The sequence below is a fragment of the Erythrolamprus reginae genome, chromosome 2 (assembly GCF_031021105.1).
Source record: "Erythrolamprus reginae isolate rEryReg1 chromosome 2, rEryReg1.hap1, whole genome shotgun sequence".
NCBI lineage: Eukaryota > Metazoa > Chordata > Lepidosauria > Squamata > Dipsadidae > Erythrolamprus > Erythrolamprus reginae.
In genome coordinates this window covers 206,441,977-206,462,479 of record NC_091951.1, presented here as the reverse complement: position 1 = coordinate 206,462,479, position 20,503 = coordinate 206,441,977, and the positions used below count along the sequence as shown (strand labels likewise).

Here is a 20,503-nt window from a genome sequence, read left to right as displayed (position 1 = left end):
GGGGGAGGGATGGAGCGGGGCGGAAGACGAGCCAATGAGGGAAGTCATCTCATGAAGCCAATAGTAAGCGTTGTCTCGGTTTCGTGAGACAGACAGGGAGGGTGAGAGGGAGGGAAAGGGCTGGAGCGGGTTCTCTTGGGTTTATTATTGAGATTGTGTTGGCCGTCGCCACCAGCGGCGTGAAAGCAGCAGCAGCAGCAGCAGCGAGCTTCTCTTCCTCCACCTGCCTCTGAGGTGGGTAACAGTTGGGCCGGGGAGACTTGGCACGTGGAGGGTGCACGGACCTAGTTGTGGGGCCGGGAGAATTGGGCGAGCCGACCTGCGGCTCCGGGAGGAAATGGCGCGCCGAGAGTGCGAGAAAGTCCGGAATGACGAGAGAGGCGAAGACTGAAACGACTTCAGAAAATGGGGGCGGAGGGGGGGTGTTGAACCAAAATGCCCGAGGAACCGAGGCGGGAGGATGAGTGAGGGAGAAGGAAGGGCTGTCAAGTTTTCGCCAGCTGTCATTTGCTGATATGGAGCTTCAAGTCTTCTGGACGGCATGGAGGGCAGGTTTCTTGCAACTCGTAAAATGGGGCTGTGAAATCGCTTCAGGCGGGCGGGTGATCTGTAACGAAAATAGTAGCAGTAGCCACAAAGCACGGGATGACGAAGAAACCAGCTGTTCCTTAAATGTGTAAACGTTTTGACAGTTTTAAATTTATTTCGAATTGTGCCCCCAAAATATAATTTGCAATGAAGCGATATTGCCGTTGAGTCAGTGTTTATTTACTTTTAACAACCGCATAGACTTCCAAGATGATGGCTATTGATTTGAATAACTTCTACTATTTTACTTTTAGCTTTAATGTTTACATGTCAAAAAGTAATCGAGGTTAAATTTGTGATAGGTATCTGTCGATTATAGATTAAGTAGCTTTTAAAAAAACATTGGCAGAGATATTTCTGCCTACTATTTGAATTATTTTCCCAGAGGAGTCTTTGGATTAATTCACCAAAGCAGTTCTTATGAACAAGCAGAAAAGAAGATTATGAAAACACATGTTTCATATGTTTGGCTATCCATATGTTTGGTTCATATGGATGTACTCATTTGATGTATGGTGGAGAAAAATAAAAAAATAGTTTAAAAAAGATTATTGAAAACAAAGTTTTCCTAGAGATTAGAGATCATAAAATATATAGACTTGACTCAGAAGTACATGTATTCAAATGATAGAGTAACAATGTTGTGGATTATTTTACAGAGTCATGCTTTACAAATATACCACATTCTTTACAAACAGTACTACCTTTGTATTGCAGACAATATAGTGAGCTCCTTGAAAGACTAAATTTTATTCAGGAACACCTGGACTTGCCTCCTTAGTTAATATTCTGCCTCTGATTAGGAATGCCAGAAAGATAGGGAATAGAGGTTATAAAATAAAACATGTTCAAACTTTAAAAATAAGTTTTATATAGTTAAAAATCTTGAAAAAGGCGATTTACATAAAATAAAGAATAGGCTTATTCCTTATTTATGCTAACGCATTAGCTAAGATTTCTGTTCTTTCTTATTGTATGCTTAGCCAGCAGGCTTCTCTGGAGGACAGCAAAATGCAGAGCCATCTGTAGTCTCTTACAAGTGTTCAGTGGAATGGCTTGTATTAAGTGTCAATAATGAGATGGGTTTATCTGTCTGAGCCAGAGCAACTGGCCTGCACCAAACAGTGGGTAGAGTGCCACTGTTTTTTTTAAAGGAATAGAAATACAGACCATAATTGTTAATTCGGTATACTGTAGATACAATTACAGTATATAGTAGTGATGGTGATCCTATGGCATGCATGCTACAAGTGGCAGGCAGAGCCATATTTGTGGACACGCAAGCTCAGTTCTGGAAGGTTGGGAATTGGGTTATTTCTGGCCTCTGGGAGGGTGGGGAAGGTGGTTTTCGCCTCCCCAGGCTCCTAGAAAGGTTCCGGAGCTTGGGAAAAGCGAAAAATGGGCAGGCTATCATGTGCCAGGAGTGGTATGTGTGTATCACATGTGCATGCACAGGGGGGCACATGGAATTGTGGTGTGGACACACACACATGACCGCCCCCCCATACTGCCGGTGTCTTGTACGCATTGCCGAGAGGGCACATCGAATTACGGGAGTGGGTACACACGTCTGTGACTCCTCCGCTCCCTCCCCCTTTTTGGCACAAGGACCAAAAAAGGTTTGCCATCACTGGTAGTTTTGATCAAGGACAGAAAGTTTTATCTTAAATCAGTACCCCAAATTAGAAAAGCCAGAAAAATCTTAATAGCTGTTACAGAAGGATTGCAGAGATGGGTTCCTCCCTGTTCACACCAGTTCACCCGAACCAGTAGCAAAACGCTGGTGACATCACGAAGCTGGTTCCGTCAGTGCCATTTCATGGACGCCACCATATTTTTTTTTTGATTTAAAAAAATGCTGATTTTTTTCCCTGCACCTGTGCAGAAGCTGAGTGCCAGCATTCTGCATTGCGCCGTTATTTTGTTACCCACCTTTTTATTTTTAAAAATGTGCGAATTTTCAGCACTGGGCATGTGCGCCCACACGGCACAGCTATGCAGTGCACAATGCATGTGCAATGCAAGCAGAACAACCCAGCACGGAAGGGAGCGAACCGGCAGCAAGGCAAGTTAGATCCCACCCCTGAAGGATTGGTTTGATTAGTGTTTATACTAACCTATGTTACTATCTCCTTAAGCTTAACTTGATGGAATCAATCAGTTAATTATCTTAGTTTTTTGGGTAGGTCCATCAGTTCCTCTAGTTAGAGAAGATGCTATGTGATTAGGCATGCAATCAGTAGGCAAATTATATCCAATTATGCATCTTCAGTTGGGCCATGCTATGGTACTGTAAAGGTCATGTCTTGTTCTTCGGAGAATGGGAGGATCTGGATGGGAAACAGTAGGCTTTGGCTCAACCCTAATAACATTGGGTGGCTTTGGGTTTTAGAGCCTTCTGATTGTGGCCACATTCCGTCACTTGCTCTGGATTGGATTACACCGTAGCCTCAGACAGATCTTGTACACAGTTGGGGTGGTCCTCTTAGACTCATAGCGAATACTCTGGGTCACATTCACAAGAGAGACTCACCTGTTGGGACATAAGAGGATACTATTTTCTGCCATAGTACCAGTTCTTCATCCTCCCTGGAATCACACTTGCCCAGATACTGCTGGCCTTTCTTTCTCTGGGTCATGGATATCAAGCGTGCCACATCACATTGCTGTCACGTGATGTATTGCAATGTTCTTTTTGTGGAGCCCGGGTGGGCGTGGCCCATGCGTGATACATTCGCCTGTTGGCCACAAGTTTGACCAATTCTGCTCTAGGTACTAAAAACCTGATTTTGCTGTCAAACCTAGGGCTCTAATAGTATGAATGAGTTCACTTCATACTTAGTTTATGTGTTTGTGAGTGTTCTGGAGTCTAATTACTGTGATTTTTAATTTTGGTGGTTTCTATTGCTTTACAACCAATTTGGGGGTAGTGGTTGTTTGTTTGATTGGGAAGCAGAAACAGAAAGAAACAGCTGAGCGTATGGGCAGAATTGTGTTCTTATTAATGAAGCAATAATAATTAGTGGCATTTTCAAATTTGTTTATTTAAGAAAGTTATATTTTATTGCTGATTTGTATAACTGCCAAAGAGACTTAACAGTCATCCTTGTCTTTATTAAATGTAAGTATCATGATGGCTTGAATGATTTGATGCTTGAGCTAATATTGTATTGGTTATTGTTTATGCTGATTTCTGAAAGATCCTTTTTCTAGGAAAATAAGAATCCAGAATCTATTATTCTGTTCGCTTTCAGAATGTCAGCTGAAAAATTCTAAATCTGGAAGCTATAGTGCTGTTATTTGGTAAAGATTTTTTAATTTTGATCACATTCCTAAGTTTATCAGCATGATTCTTTTGAATTTTTAAGTAAGAGTCTAGAACAGTGATGGTGAACCATTTTTTCAGGTGCAGAAAGAGCATGTACACACGCTATTGTGCATGTAGGAGTGCCCACACCCATAATCCAATGCCTGGGGAGGCCAAAAACAGCTTTCTATACCCTCTGGAGGCTGGAAATGGCCTGTTTCCCAACTTCTGGTGAGCCCAGTAGGCCCGTATTTCGCCCTCCCAGGCTCCAAAGGCTTCCCTGGAACCAGGAGAAGGTAAAAATGCCGCCCCCCATTCCTCAGAGGCTTTCTGGAAGCCAGAAACGCCCTCCCAGAGCCTCTGTGTGAGCCAAATATCAGCTGACCTGCACACACATGCACGTTGGAGTTGAGTTATGGCAACAGCTCGCGTGCCAGCAGATATGGCTCTGTGTGCAACTTGTGGTTCACCATCACTGGTCTAGAATATAGTATCTGGTTTCCACTTGTAAAAAGGTTATTTCATTCTGGTAACATCCAAGGAATACCCGGGAATACCTAATAAGTTTAACTTAGAAATAATATCTCTCAAAGGTTCCATCAGATGCACAAGAATAAGGCATTTTTTTAGAATTATACCATTTTGCGTTTTGAGATAGCAATGTGCCTATTTTTTTTAGAGAGGAGATCAATATTCACTCCACCCATTTTTTCTCTTTAAGTTCCTGTTCTGCGGGCAAATAGAAAAAAATGGTGTGATTGTGTGTGTGTTGTGTTTTTCTTGGTGAAAAACAGGAAAGACTTACCATGCTGGCTTTCAGAGTGTATTTAAGTCACCCACCCAAATGTATTGGCCCTTGGACTTGAGTTCCTCTTTAAGTTAAATGAAATAGGCAATTATTTTGATAACTAGGAAGTGAGAATAATTGTGATCTGTAGTAGATACGGTTTCCTTATAATTATTTGCTCTTGCAAATTTTCTAAATGATGTTTTTGTGTTTTCCTCAGCTAAGGATTGAACATTAGCATGATGGCTCTCTGCCACTCTGCAATAAAACACAGTGAATCAGGCATGGAGAGGTGCCATTTTTCACCTGCTGGAGGTCTGAAGGTGTTCTTGCACTGGAAGGGTGAGGCTGAGGAACAATACCAGACATACACCAAAGGGACTCTTTGTGCTGAAGAGATCTGCAGTGATATTGCACAGAAGATAGGTAAGAAACAATAGGCCTTGGCTTGTCTAAACTTCTGTTTGTGATAGGCCTGTGTGGCCTCTATTTTTTTGATAAATACCCTTTCAATTTATTCTCTAGAAAAGAATGACCTAAACTGATTGTTTGTTTCTCAGAAGAATAGGAGCTACCTTTTGTAGATAAAAGCTTTTGTTGTATTTAATGTGCATTCATATTTCCTAGCAAACTATAATCCAATGCAGGTGAGTGGCAGGAAATTCATATAGAGAAAATCAAAATTTTTATTTGTTAAAAATTCTAATTCTACTTGCATTCTAACAGTGCACAGCTTAATAACAGCATCTATTTTCAGAAAATGAAACATTGTGCAACAATTTGGGCAGTTTCAATTAAAAAAAATTAGTATTATTCCCCATGAGTTCATTAATCAGTGGCTGCTAGTCAATAACCAGTAAGTTAAAGAGAGGACTGCTGTTCTCATGTCCTGCTTTGGGGTTTCTGGTTAATTACTACGAGAAGCTGGATCCCAGACTAGATAAAATTATAAAATGTAAAATTATGAAATGATTTTGCTCAGTTTGATTTGATGGCATATGTCAAGAGTTTCTCATTTCTCTGTATTTTTTTTGTTTTTGATAGGAATCACACCAACTTGCTTCAGCCTGTTTGCACTCTATAACCCAGAGACCAAACTTTGGTTCCCTCCCAACTATGTCTTTGACGTTGATAGTGACATCAAGATCACATTGCATTTTCGTTTGAGGTAGGAATATTCTTTGCTTCCATGTGTGTTGTAATTTGTTTTGCTATTTGGGGTTGTAGTCTCAGAATAGTTGCTATTAAAATATTTATTTGTTGAAGATATTTGAGAATGTGTATAATTGTAATATGCTACCTTTCTTTAATGTATTTAAAGAAATTATTAGTTAAATAATTAAATTTAAGGAGCTGCAATTGATAAGCAGTTTCCAGTCTTTCTATGGAAGAATTAAGAAGTGATGATAATTTTTTCTTCAGTTTGTAAGAAGTTATGGAACTACTGATTGATATCTATCTCTATCTGTCTGTCTGTCTGTCTACCTACCTTCCTATCTATCTATCTATCTATCTATCTATCTATCTATCTATCTATCTATCTATCTATCAACATACAGTAATCCTTATTCTATTTTTCAAAGATGATTTTAGTTACATGAAGTTGTAGTTATTGCATAATTTAATAATAAAGAAGATAGATCCTTAAAGGGCAGAATGAGAGAGCTAAAGGCTTTCTAAATATCCTAGACATATTGCATCGTTATTTACAACCTGATGATCAATCTAAATGCCATAGTTCCCTACATTTAAATTTGTGGGTGTATTCTGTATTCTGAAAGGGGAATTTTTGTTATGCCCTCATATATGAGAGTAAATGGTAAAATTTATTTTACCTCAACTGCCATGTCAAATTGCGCCCCACCATGAGACATGTGTCTGTCGCATTCCTCGGTGTTGTGTCCACTGACCCTTCCCAGCCTTCGGCTCTCAAGCAAAGCAGGAGAGGGAAGAAACTCTTGCGAGCTGCCTGAGGCAAAGCACCTGCCTTTCCTCCTTCCTTCCCCCCGCCCCCTGCCCATCTCCATAGAGCAGGGGTAGGCAAAGTTGGCTCTTCTATGACTTGTGGACTTCAACTCCCAGAATTCCTGAGTTAGCATGATTGGCTCATTAATTCTGGGAGTTGGAGTCCACATGTCACAAAAGAGCCAACTTTGCCTACCCCTGCCATAGAGGGTGGAAGAGTTCATGTATGACACAGCGCCAGGACAAGTAACCTTTTGGCTGCCTGCTGCACACAAGAAATGTTTCTCTCTTCCAAACTCTGCCAGAAATGAGCCCTCATGACACTCATTGCGCACTCGGCAGCCTTTTGGAGCAAAAGGGGAGAAAGACTTCTTGCATGCAGCTTTGCTGTGTCTGTTGGGGCTGTCCTATACATGGCTGCCCAGTGTCTCACCAGGCGCCTGGGAAGAGTAAGAGGGGCCTGCGGGAGGAAGGGAGTGCGGGCAAGGGCCCTGCAAGGCTTTCTGCCTCAGGAGGAGTCCGGCTCAATCCCCGTCCCGTCTGGTGACTCCCAAGATGGAAGGGCTTCCTGGGCATGCCAGCGGGGGCTCCGGTCAGTCAGCACTCAGGTGGGGCAACAGCGGGAAGATTGGAGCGGAGAAGAGCAGGGGGGAAGGGAGGGCCTCCAATGACCATCACCATAGGGGGAGAGAAAGGAAGACTTCTGCTGCTTTCTTTACATGCAGTCAAAAACAGAAGGCTTTCTTTCTTTCTCTCCCCCAAACTCTGGCTCTGCGACTTCCAAACCCCAGCCAGGGCAGCGGCCGCTCTGCAAATGCGCTTCCCACTCTATGGTGACAGCTGGAACTGGAACTGAAACTTAAACCAAACATACTGGCCGAAAGACGCCTTGGAACTGCCAGATTCCAGTAAAACACATGTCTTGCCGCCCGTCCCACCTCCTGCATCCTAAAAATAATACCGCCCCCCAATAATATTTTGGGGTTCAAAAATATAAGACCCTGTCTTATTTTTGAGAAAATATGATGCAAATTAACTGGCAAGGCTGAAACAAGGAAATGGGCTGATTTGAAGGGTTTGAAATTATTAACTTAACCATTATACCTTGAAATAATTCTTATATCATCAAATATGTAGTGCTGAATCTATTGCCGATGTTTGTAATGTACAATGTGTACCCATTACATATAATAATGATATAATCTTCCAAGTTGAATCAGTCAGTTTTTTGATACCCTGCAAACTACAATTATGACAACTTTTTAAGGATCAGACTAATACCATCAACTTATGAATAGAAAGCAAACAATTTTTTTCCAGGAGAGATTGTTTCTCTTGCAGACGTACGTATTCTGGAAGTGACATTCTTTTGCTGTCCTGATTTTGGAGGGGGTTTGGAGTTTGTCTATACATACAGTCCTTGAGTTACAAGAGAAATTGGGACCGGGATTGCTGTCGCTAAGTGATGTTATAGAGCATGACTACATTGTTTAGCAGTTGCAGTCCCTGCAGCCCTGGTTCTTATTTTATTTATTCATCTGATACATATATAAGATTATGGTAGCTCATAAGAATTGACTCTGAGTGGCATAAAACAAACACAGCAAATGTACAAAAACAATAATTATTAAAATATAAAAAGTAATTATTAAAAATAAAAAAACAATTTAAAAATTAAAATATACAAATCATAGAGAGAGTAAATGATCACCCACAAGGGGCCATCTAAAAATGTGTCTATTTCCTTGGTATCCTCAGATCTGGTGACATTAATATACCATACCTTGAGAAATGTCCAGAATGATGATAGAAGTGAATCTAACCTGACTTTGGTGGAAGCAAATGTTCTAGCCTAGCTAATGTAGATCCCTATGGTTGCTATCATTAACTGAATCCCATAGTCATCAAGTGAGGTGACATCCTGCTGGCTTCCCACAATTAAAGTCAGTGGAGAAACTCTGACATTAAACACTGACTTTCCAACTTTACATCAAATGGGAGATCAGACAAGTTTCTTAGAAGACTAGTTGGCAACTTTGTCATCCAAAAGGTAGAGGAAGAACTAGAAGACCTCCAAGGGCCCTTCCTTTTCTGTTCTGTTCTGTTCTGGAAGTTGGCAGGAAGTTGCAAGTTCTTGGCTCATAAATAGGTATGTGGCTGTTGTCAGCTGGAGAAGTGAGTGAGAGAGAGAATGTTAGGCACCTATGTGTGTTGGGGAGAGGGTACATAGGGAGCGTGCTAGTGGTGGGTTTCTACCAGTTCGCCCCGGTTCAGGTGTGGTGGTGGGAGGCTTTACCCATCCACATGGACATCATCACGAACACTCTGTGCATGCGCAGAAGCTGCGCACGTGCAAGTGAAGCACGTACAGGTACACACATTTCCAAACCAGTAGCAAAGGTAAGTGAAACCCATCACTGGAGTGTGCACAAAAGTTACTACGCATGTGCCAGTGAGGTAAGTTGGAACACATCCGCGGTAGGGGAGCGTGGGAGGGCAACCATGAAGCACTATATGGCTTAGGTAAGTGATTCTCAACCTTTCTAATGCCACAACCCCTTAATACAGTTTCTCATGTTGAGGTGACCCCCAACCATAAGTCTAGCGCTTTAAGCTCATGGGCAGGAAAGCCAGAGGGGCACCCCCACCGTAAACGCCTGATTGGTCAGATTGCAAAAATATTTTCCAATGCGCCAGAATAGAAGCTTTATTTTCTAACACCATGGGAAATTTGTCTTTTCCCCTGGTCTTAGGTGACCCCAGTGAAACGATCAACCCCCAAAGGGGTCCCGACCCCAAGGTTGAGAACCACTGGGTTAGGCAGTAGTATATATGGTAGTTTGCCATGTCATTTTTAATGGAAGTGTAGTTTTCTCCTTCATGTCACTCGGCTGTTGATTACTTCTTGGTTGATTGTGTGAGTTGACAATTCCTTGATTAGGGTATTGTATATTGCTTAATTGTTTGTCTGGTGTTAATGCTGCTAATCCCTGCTTATCTGGATTGCTGGAGAGATGGTTTTCTGCTCTTTTTGTTTTCTTTTTATCTTTTTAATTGTCTCTTTGGAATGATATGAAAATATTATGCTGTCTATTGATGTTCGAGTGCCAAGATTTTCAGCATTCCCTAGCATTTTTGGATTTTGTATGTAGTAGTTGTAGTACTGAAGATGTTACCTAGTTAGATAACAAAACACCTGTCAATTGGTTTAGTTGTGGGATATTAATTATCATCAGCAATATAAAACAGCAATCCATCCATTTAAAAAAAAATGTTGTTGAATAAGAAGCTGATTACTTTCTGACATATCTGGTTGGAAAACCTTTTCTTCACTTTTTTCAATTAGGTTTCCAGCAAATTTTCTTTATACTTGAGAGCTTACAATACGTTTTGGAGCAAACAATTTGCAGAATTGTAATTAAGACAAGCTCAGCTTTACTGTGACAGGTCATCACTGACTCCTCTGCTACTCAGAATCTATGATAAGATACTTGGTAAAATTAACTAAATTTGATTAATGATGCTATTTACAGTACAATTATACACTTATCTCTTCCTCTGTAATTTGTCCTGTTGAATTATCAAAACCATAAATAATGTTTTCATTTAAAGATAAAACAATGATAAAATTTGTAGCTAAAATGATTGAAATTATCTTTGGAGTATAAGAAATATACACTGCTCAAAAAAATAAAGGGAACACTTAAACAACATAATATAACTCCAAGTAAATCAAACTTCTGTGAAATCAAACTGTCCACTTAGGAAGCAACACTGATTGATAGGCTGTTATGCACATTCAACTTTGTACAGAACAAAGTATTCAATTAGAATATTTCATTCATTCAGATCTAGGATGTGTTATTTGAGTGTTCCCTTTATTTTTTTTGAACAATATACTTTTGGAGTATAAGACACTCTGAGCTATAAGATATACCTCCCTTTTTTTGGGAGGAAAACAAGAATTAAAAATCTGTCTCTGCCTTCCAGCAATTTGTCTTTTTGCAGCACAACCTGATTAGCACAAGCAGCTAATTGTCGGTTGAATCAGCTTCCCAAAGATCAGCTGTTTCAAGCTGAAGGGATTGCCATAGCCTATTGCCGCTTCCATGTATCCATTTTCAGCCTTTGTGCTCCCATTTTCCACCTGTTCTGAACGGCGGGGATCAGACACCTTGCACTGTCATGGTGACCAGCTCTCTGATGACTGGCAAGCACACCCAAACAGGGAGCATTTCAGCCCTGGAGGCTTGTCAGGCAGAAAAACGGTCAACGGGTTTCTGTGTGTCTGACATATGTGTGCGGGGGAGAGAGAGAGAGAGAGAGAGAGAGAGAGAAAGGAACTATGGGGAGCCTCCTTTGAGTTGCAACCATCACCCAACCTTCGCCTGTGCCGCCAGCGTCTCCTGAAACCGCCTCTCTTTCTTAAGCCCAGACACCGATTGGTTCTCATTTCCCAATTCCTGAGTTGCAACAGCTCAGCCTTTCCCCTCAATTTGTGGCAATATGCTAGCCAACAATCTGACTCCAAGTGGAAGCTGCCATCCCTGCTTCTTTCCCACATCTCCAACTTTCTCCTGGACTCATCAGGCGCGGAAGGACAGAATGCAGAAGCGGCGCGTTAGAGCAGCAAAGGGAACAAGCGCTGTGTGGGAGAAGGGCTTATATTAAAGGGACCAGATTGACCAGGGGTGTGTGTGTGTGTGTGTGTGTTCTTGATTAAAAATTTGGTCTATATGAAGCAAAAAAAAAATCTTTCTTTTTTTCTCTCTCTCACTTCCTCCCTCCCTTTCTCTCTAGTTCTCTCTCTTTCTCCCTCCCTTTCTTTTTCTCCCTTCCTTCCTCTTTCTTTCTCTCTTCTTCATCCCTCTTTCTTTCTCTCTCTTCCTTCCTCCCTGTCTTTCTCTCTCTCTCTCTTCCTCCCTCCCTCCCTCTCTCTTTCTCCCTCCCTCCTTCCCACCCTCTCGCTCTTTCTTTCTCTCCCTTTCTTCCTCTCCTTTTCTCTCTCTTTCTCTCTCTTCCTCCCTTTCTCTTTCTTCCTCTCTCTCTCCCTCCTTCCTTCCCTCTCCCTCTGTTTCTTTCTCTCTCCCTCTCCCTCCCTTCCTATTTCTCTCTCTTTCTCTCACCCTCTTTCTTTCGCAATGAAGGAGCCGGCCAGAATGACTGACACGGGAAGCAGAGGAAGAAGGGGAACTTCCCAAGCTGCCGAGGCTTGTCAAATGCCCGGCCGCTTCGGCTTTCTCTTACTGGCTGCCGGCTCTGCCTGCCTCTTCAGGGAGTGGCCCAGCTCAGCTGGACTTGGAGGCTCTGCCCGCAGAAAATCCACCTGGGTTGTATCCAGGAGGGGGTCTAGGCCAGTGGAGGCGGCTTGACAGGAGGCTATCTGGCCTCCTGGTGCTGGCTACCTTTCTGTGGCAGTTGATCTTTTTAAAAAGTGGGACATTTTTGAAACACCGCAGGACACAGGACAAATTATCAAAAAGCAGAACTGTCCTGCCAAAAATGGGACGTCTGTTCACCTTAGCTTATACCTGCACCTTCTCTCCGTGGCTTTGCTCATCTACTTGGCAGAGAGACAATCCTGGAGAGTTATTCTTTGTTTCTTAAAAGAAGACAGAAGGTTTTTTTCCCTCCCTCCCCTCTTTTCATTTTTTTTTGCAACTTCAACATCTTTCTACAATCCTTATCTTGAGCCAAGGCCAGGAGCAACTTGTCAGTGCTGACTATGACAATGTGAGAGCATTCTCTACAAAACGTATGTTATGGAAAGCCCTGCTTTCTCAGACAAACCTTTGCCATTTCCCAGCATGCAAGGCACTCATGGATTCAAGCACACCATTCAGTGGGGAGGAGTATGTGGATGTCATTTTGAAGCTACAGGAGGAATTTGATCACATATTTGCAGACTTCAAGATGCACAGAGCCACATTTCAAATTTTTGTGGACCCCTTCTCCTTTGATGTGTAAGAAGCCCCTCCTGTGCTTTCAATGGTGCTCATTGACCTGCAGTGCAACTCTGAACTCAAAGCCAAGTTCAGGGAGGTGAGTGGAAAAGCAGACAAGCTTTTTGAGAGAATTTCCCCTCAGCTTCCCTGAGCTTTCCCGAATGTTCAAGCAGACCATGTGTCTTTTTGGGAGCACATACTTGTGTGAAGAGCTCTTCTCTACTTTGAACTTCAATTAGTCCAAGTACAGGTCCAGACTTACTGATGAGCATCTTCAAGCCCTACTGAGGGTTTTAACTGCTTCCTCCCTTAAGCCAAATGTGGCTCGGCTATGCGAGAGTAAGCGCTGCCAGATCTCTAGCAGCAAGAAGTAGGCAGGAGAAGCTGTGTTCAAAACAGTTTATGTTCAATGCTCCATTCATGTTCAGAAAGTTAAATGTTAAAGAACTGTTAATACAGACATTTGAATCTGAATAATAATTACATTTCTCTAGTCAGCAACTATATGTGGTTTCTTCAGTCTTCTATATCTGCATTATTATTATTATTATTATTATTATTATTATTTTCATTTTATTTATTCATTACTGATTTATTTATTTTTTTCTTATGAATTTGTTATTTTATTTTTATTTTTTAACACAAAATAAGATGAAAAAATAAAGACATTTGATAACATTGGAATGTTTTTGTAAGAGCTTTTCTTGTGGAAAACCTGAGGCGGCCCAGCCTCACCCAGACTCTACCTCCAGCGGCCCCCGGGTAAATTGCGGAGAGGGGCGGCATACAAATCTAATAAATAATAATAAAATGATAATAACCCCATCTTTCTCCATGAAGGTTTTCACTCAACTCAGAAAATCTCTTCAATATGTTTCCCCTGCTGAGCCAACATATTTTGGTGAAGTAGAGCACATCCCCATATTCTGACCCCATTTCCTCTAAAAAAGCACAAAACCTTCTGCGCTTTAAGCCCCTGGATCTGAAACTCCTCAGCAGGTCTAGCTGTGTAATGATGTTTCAAATTGTATTCTTTGTGCACCGCAACTTTCTCTATGCAAATAAGACACGTCGGGATGCCCCTGTGCTCAATAAAGAAATAATGCACTTCCCACTTTTCCTGAAATTGTCTGTGCTCATCACCAACCTTTCTCTTCACTGCAGGCTTTGAAAAATACATGTTTGTTGGGGCTGTGTAATATATAATATATAATTCCACTTGGTGTCACTGTTTCAGTGTTTAGCAGCTAAACTTTAGCCAATGCATATTTCCGGGGGTTTTTTCTGTCTCGCTGAGTAGCAATTTCCACGGCTGCCTCTGCTTCTGAGCCTGGGGTAATGGTGAAAGTTCACAATAAGCCTGGCTGATGTCCCACCTCCAAGAGCAATATACCCCATCGTGATTGGTAGATTCATTCTGCTCCGCACACAACACTGAAAAGTGCCATTCGTATCAAACTCGGGCCGCACTAGCATTAAACTTTGATATTGAGGTGGGGGCTGCAAACTATTGTCCCGAGGGCTGCAGTTGGCTCGCGGGCCACGAGTTTGAGAATCCTGCCTTATAGGCTTTTGGCATGAAACAGAAAATAAGAAACATGATTTATTATTTTATCCTTTTAAAATAATTTTATTAAAGCTAACTGCAATAGTAAAAACTAATAGAAACTTAAAGAAAGAAAAAGTAGAAAAAGTAAAAAGGGTGAAGGAAAATAAACATGGAAACATAGAAGATTGATGGCAGAAAAAGACCCCATCTAGTGTGCCCTTATATTATTTCCTGTATTTTATCTTAGGATGGATATATGTTTATCCCAGGTATGTTTAAATTCAGTTACTGTGGATTTACCAACCACGTCTTCTGGAAGTTTGTTCCATGCATCTACTACTCTTTCAGTAAAATATTTTCTCACATTACTTATAATCTTTCCCCCCAACTAACCTCAGATTGTGCCCCCTTGTTCTTGTGTTCACTTTCCTATTAAAAACACTTCTCTCCTGAACCTTATTTTACCCTTTAACATATTTAAATGTTTCAATCATCTCCCCCCCTTTCCCTTCTGTCCTCCAGACTGTACAGATTGAGTTCATTAAGTCTTTCCTGATACGTTTTATGCTTAAGATCTTCCACCATTTTTGTAGTCTGTCTTTGGACCCGTTCAATTTTATCAATATCTTTTTGTAGGTGAACACAGTATTCCAAATGTGGTCTCACCAGTGTTCTATACAGCGGGATCACAATCTCCCTCTTCCTGCTTGTTATACCTCTAGCTATACAGCCAAGCATTCTATTTGCTTTCCCTAGCACCTGACTGCACTGTTCACCCATTTTGAGACTGTCAGAAATCACTACCCCTAAATCCTTCTCTTCTGAAGTTTTTGCTAGCACAGAACTGCCAATACAATACAGTACTCAGATTGAGGATTCCTTTTGCCCAAGTGCATTATTTTACATGTGGAAACATTAAACTTCAGTTTCCATTGCTTTGATCACTTATCTAGTAAAGATAAATCATTAGCCATATTACAGACACCTCCAGGAATATCAACCCTATTGCACACTTTAGAGTCATCGGCAAATAGGCAAACATTCCCCTCTGTCACTCACAATGATATTAAAAAGAATAGAACCCCTTGTAACCAGTCTTTGCTCAGAATATTCGCCATTAACAACAACCCTCTGATGTCTACGCTTCAGCCTGCTGCAAATCCATTGAACTATCCAGGGATTAAGTCCCTTCACTTATTTATCAGCTCTTTATGTGGAACCACATCAAAGGCTTTGCTGAAGTCCAGATAGGCAATATCCATGACACCACCTTCATCGAACACCTTTCTGACATAGTCAAAGAAATCAATGAGATTAGTCTGACATGATTTGCCCTCAGTCAAGCCATGCTGGTTTGGGTCCAATAAGTTATTGGTTTTTCGGTGCTGATTTATCCTCTTTTTGAGTAGAGTCTCCATCATTTTAACTATAACTGATGTCTTACCAGCTTCTTCTGTGCTGGTATTCTTCTCTTCTTCTATTCCCTTCTTGTGGATAGGCACAACACTGGCCAATCTCCAATCACCAGGAACATCTCCTGTTAAAAGGGATTGGTTAAACTACTCAGTCAGGGGGGTAGCAATCACATATCTGAGTTCTTTAAGAACTTGGGTGGATGCCATCTGGACCCATTGCCTTATTTGTTTTTAATCGTTCAAGTTCTTCTAAGACATCGGCCTCTGAGATCACTGGAGCTGGAAGCAATGCTATATCCACCCATAGTATTATATTGTAAGCTGCCTCCTGAGAAAACTGAACAGAAGTAGCTATTCAAGTGGTCAAAGAAAAAGTAATAATGTAGAAACCAGAAAGAAAAGTGATAAAAAGAAAATATGTTGTTGGAAGAAATGACAGGATTACATGCCTTGAGTTCCTGATCAGAAGGAGTGAAATGCTGAGAGTGGCTTGGTTTGTTGGGCCCAATTTTAGAGTTTCCTGTTCCTGTACAAGAAATGTGTCCCACTGGCTGTCAGACTCCCATGGGAGGGGTGTGTGTGTCCTGCTGGCTGATGTAATCCTCCCAAGTACCATATGGTGAGTTTCTGTTGCTAGATGGGTCCTATTATGTCTTTTGTATTGCAGAAGAGCCAGCTCAGGTCTTAATGTCCAATTGACAAAGAGGGGTGGGGAATGAGTTTCTGCCTCCCTTTTATGAGGAAATATTCTGCCCTTCTAATATTTCCTAAAATATTTTATTTTCTAGGAGAGAAGTGGGTTTTTATTGTCCTACAATCTAAAGACGTTATTTCTGAACCACATCTCAACAAATATAAACAAGTTTACCTAAAACCTAATGAATTATCATTTCAGAACTGATATCAGTAAATTCCTTTAAGGTTGCTTTGATCAAATAAACTATTTCTTCCTTTTACATCTAACAATCTTAATCTTTAGTCCATTCAAGTAATGTCATAAAATGTATTTCTTTTTCATTACTTTTGTTACCTTCTGACAAAATTCATCCAAACCTCTTTTGTAAATCCAGTATAAAATAATTATCCAAAGCACCCTTATGAATTATTATTTATAATTTTCTTTTGATTTTCAAAACATCAACTGATATATTTTGTATGATCAATGGAGCATATTTTTCAATGTCATTTTTGTAGTCATTATCCATTTTCCCTGCCAATTTTTAATCAAATAAAGTTGCTCATTTTCTGTGATTTCTTCCAACCATCTTTTGTTCACAATCTATCCATAGAAGTAAATTTTGATGCTGCATAGGAAAAATTCTTAAGTTAATTCCAAAATGTTTCAAATTTAACTGGAACTTAATTTGCACATAGCTTGCTAAAAACAAAGTCTTGATCAGGTTTTTGCTATTTATTTCAAATTGATTGATTTTTTTAAGCTTGTAATTAAATTTTTCATTCATTAAATATTGGAGGGAAATTCACCTGCTGTTTTCATTCTTGTCAGTCCAAAAGCTTCTAAAAGCCACTCCGAGTCTTTGGAGATGGGTGGCATACAAATCAAATCAAATAAACAAAAGAAAATAAAATAAATAAATAAATAAATAAATAAAGCTGAAAAGTAGTTAAGTAATTTCTGAATGTGCTTAGAAAAGGAAACATGCAATGTAGCTTCCCTAAAGTTTCTGACTATAGTCTGAGCAAAATAGTGATTTCCTTGTCTCCCAGTATCCAAAACTTGTCAGAAACGGCTGTTTTATGGTCTCCTCATGAGGAGCAATGGCCTGTGGCACTTGTGAGCAATCTCCAGTCTTTTCTTTATCCAGAGAGATTTGAAGAGATGGCCTATTCAGTGGCTGCTTGTTCTCTGGTTCTGCTTTTTGTGGAGTCATCTTCAGTCCACCATTTCTTCTTTTGGAAGCTTCATTTAGATGCTCATTTCTGTATTGTCATTGTGTGAGGTTAAATAAAAAAGAGTGGGAGGAGCCACAGGTTCTATTGTTCCTTGAATTGCTTTCTTGAACATGGTTGGAGGTCTATACAAAAATATAGAAACATAGAGGCAGAAAAAGACCTCATGGTCCATCTAGTCTGCCCTTCCTGTCTATTCAAGTTCTTTTTAAAAAAGATATTTAAATGTTGCAAGCAGGATTAAATTCAGGCTTGCTGCTGTTTGATTCATTTCATTTGAGGTAATTTTGTTTTTATTAATGGTAACTACATTTTTAGAAATAGGATTATTCTGCAATATTTTGTTATAGGCTTTTCTTTTTCATATTAAGTCAAGTAATTTGTCTAAGGAAATCTAACTTGAGTATAACCCTTCAGGCTTTCCAAAAGTGCAATATAACAGCTTTCTTCAAAACATGTTATGAGATCAAAGAGCCTGAGGTATTATTTTTATTTTTAATATAGTGAAATGATTGGGGTTGAATAATATTTTAATGCAGTACTATGGCATATGGTGACTTGTTGCTTTGTGTATTCTGAGTGCCAAGAATATTATGAATTTGTATTCAAAATCCATAATTCTCTTTTCTTCCAGAAATACTAGGTATATATATTTTTGATCGGTAATGTTGATATTCTTTTTTAATATTATACTGTACTGAATAATACAGTTTTATATAAAATAATAATGTTTAGTGACTGAAAAGTAGGCCATTGGTATAATAATGAAAAAAATAATTTTAAAAACCGCTATTGGTTTCATAGCAGTCTTGCATTTCTGTGTTTCTTGGTCAGTGAAGTTTGACCACACATTTTGACAAAATTGCCTTAGCTATTTCTTCCTGAAAGCATTGTATAGAATGAAAAAAAATGTGTTTTTATGTGCTCTTCTGAATCAAGAGCACAACGGTTCTTACCTTGTTTTTGCTTCAGTATATATCTAACCTACTTTTCAGAATTATCTGGTATATTAAGGCTGTGCCAGCTCCGACATGTCAGAGGTTCCATTAGCGCAAGGGAAGAAGCTCTCATTGCTCACCAACCTCCAGCACTGCCCGATGGTCTCCAGGAAAGCCTATTCCGTTCCGGATGCTTCGTAGTGCTAATGACTAGTTCCCATTTGCCCAGCTGAGAGGAGGTGGCATTCGGGATGGCAGAGGTGTGGGCACAGTCGCAGTTCACTAAAGACTAATGAATCATGGCTTGTGTCCATGATATCGGTGGATGGGTGGATTTGCAGGATGGGGCAAGTGATACCTTTAAATAGGTGGTGGGAGCACTGGGTGTTTGCTGCTGACAATTTATTTGTTCGTGCTGAATGATCGTTGGTTATTGCTGGAAGCTTGGAACTAAAGACTAAATTTGCATTACATTACACCGTGATCAGTGGTGGGTTACTACCGGTGCGGTAGGCGAGTGTGCACCAATAGCGGCCACCAGATTGTGCAATTTGTGCGTGACCACTCTGATGCCAGTCCTTTGGGTGCCACCATCTTTTTTCTTTAATTTTTGGTATTTTTTGCTTCCTACACATGCGCAGAAGCAAAATCTTGTGAGGGGACGCGCATGTGTGCGAGATTTTGGTACGTTTTTGCTTCCTGCGCATGCATGGAAGCAAAATCACGCTGGGGACATGCATGTGTAGTGCATGTGCACATGTGAGACTCCACTGGTAGCAGGTAGGAGCAATCCACCTTTGGCTTTATTTACCAGTAGCTTTTCGGAACCTGACAGTTTTGAATAAGAAGACACTTTTAAGAAGACCATAATAGAGATACAGTAAATCTTCCCTCTTTTCCCTTGCCTCTTATCTCGATTTAAATTATACATCTTTTTAGCCATTTCATCTTTTTAGCTCAACTCCATGAAAGTTTATGCCTTTTAAAAATATTTGTTAATCTGGATAAAGTGGTATGAGACCACTACACATTTTCAGAATTTATACTACAGCTATTACAGTGAGAAGGAAAAGGAAAGAGGAAATGGGCTTCACTTTGGGGGAGGGAAATGTTTCCTTTGCTATCTTTGTTCTTTTTGTCTTTTAAAAATATTTTTACTATTAAAATTGTTTGTAACAATTGTAAACCACCCAACTAGAGTTGCAAAAAATGCAGGAAAATATTTACAGATGCGATTAGGAAAACGCAAGTAAGGGAAGCTGTCTGTTTCTCTGTGGCATGCTCCAGAGTTAGTTCACCTGACAGCCTGGTCATCCTCCAGACAGAGAGCAAAACCAGGAATGTTGTTTACAGGGAGGTCCTGAGCAATTCATCTGAGAGACTAATTTAAAGTCTATGCCCATAATAGCAAACCTATGGCACGCATGCCACAGGTGGCATGTGGAGCTATATCGGAGGGCATGCGAGGCATTGCCCTATGTCAGCTCCAGTGCTGACATAGGCTGTTTTTGCCCTCCAGAGGCTTCAGGAGGCTTCCCTAAAGCCTGGACAGTGTGAAAAATGGCCCAACGGGCAAACCGGAAGCTTGGAAAAATGGACTTTTGGTTGGGCTGTTTTTTGCACTCCGGAGGCTTTAAAAAATGGCCCAACAGGCAAACCAGAAGTCCGTTTTTCCTAATTTCTGGTTTGCCTGTTGGGCCATTTTTTGCCATCCTCAGGCTTTAGGAGTTCAGAGCTTCAGTGAGGCGTGTATGCATGCGCAGGGGGCAGTGCAGAGGCTGTGCGCATGCATGGGAGGCAGTGCAGAGGCTGTGCACATGCATGGGGGAGGGCATGGGATTGGGTACCTAAGCCAAAAAGGGTTTGCCATCATTGGTCTATACTATACAATTTATTAGCCTGCCTCCATAGCTATGGTTGCTATCCTTCTGCCTTAAGCCCACCTATTTCATTGTTCATTATTCACTTACAATAATGTTTTCATCTGTAACAGAAACTTACTTTACCATCTCTAATGAAATAATACAGACACTTTTGAAACTACTCATTAATCTTCAAGTTTCAAGTGTCAATTTCTCAAGCTTCATCATATAGTTTC

General features: G+C 40.6%; 1 protein-coding gene across 2 annotated transcripts in view; it reads left to right on the top strand.

Moving 5' to 3' along the window:
* Positions 1 to 20,503, top strand: part of TYK2 (tyrosine kinase 2) — a 56,329-nt gene continuing 35,826 nt past the window's right edge. The window contains exons 1-3 of one of the 2 annotated variants that reach the window (XM_070741494.1): positions 1 to 234; positions 4,903 to 5,108; positions 5,727 to 5,850. In XM_070741494.1, the coding sequence (XP_070597595.1) occupies positions 4,922 to 5,108; positions 5,727 to 5,850 (311 nt within the window). In that variant the 5' untranslated portion in view covers positions 1 to 234; positions 4,903 to 4,921. The remainder of the gene's footprint in view (positions 235 to 4,902; positions 5,109 to 5,726; positions 5,851 to 20,503) is intronic. The other variant, XM_070741495.1, reaches the window with a different exon arrangement.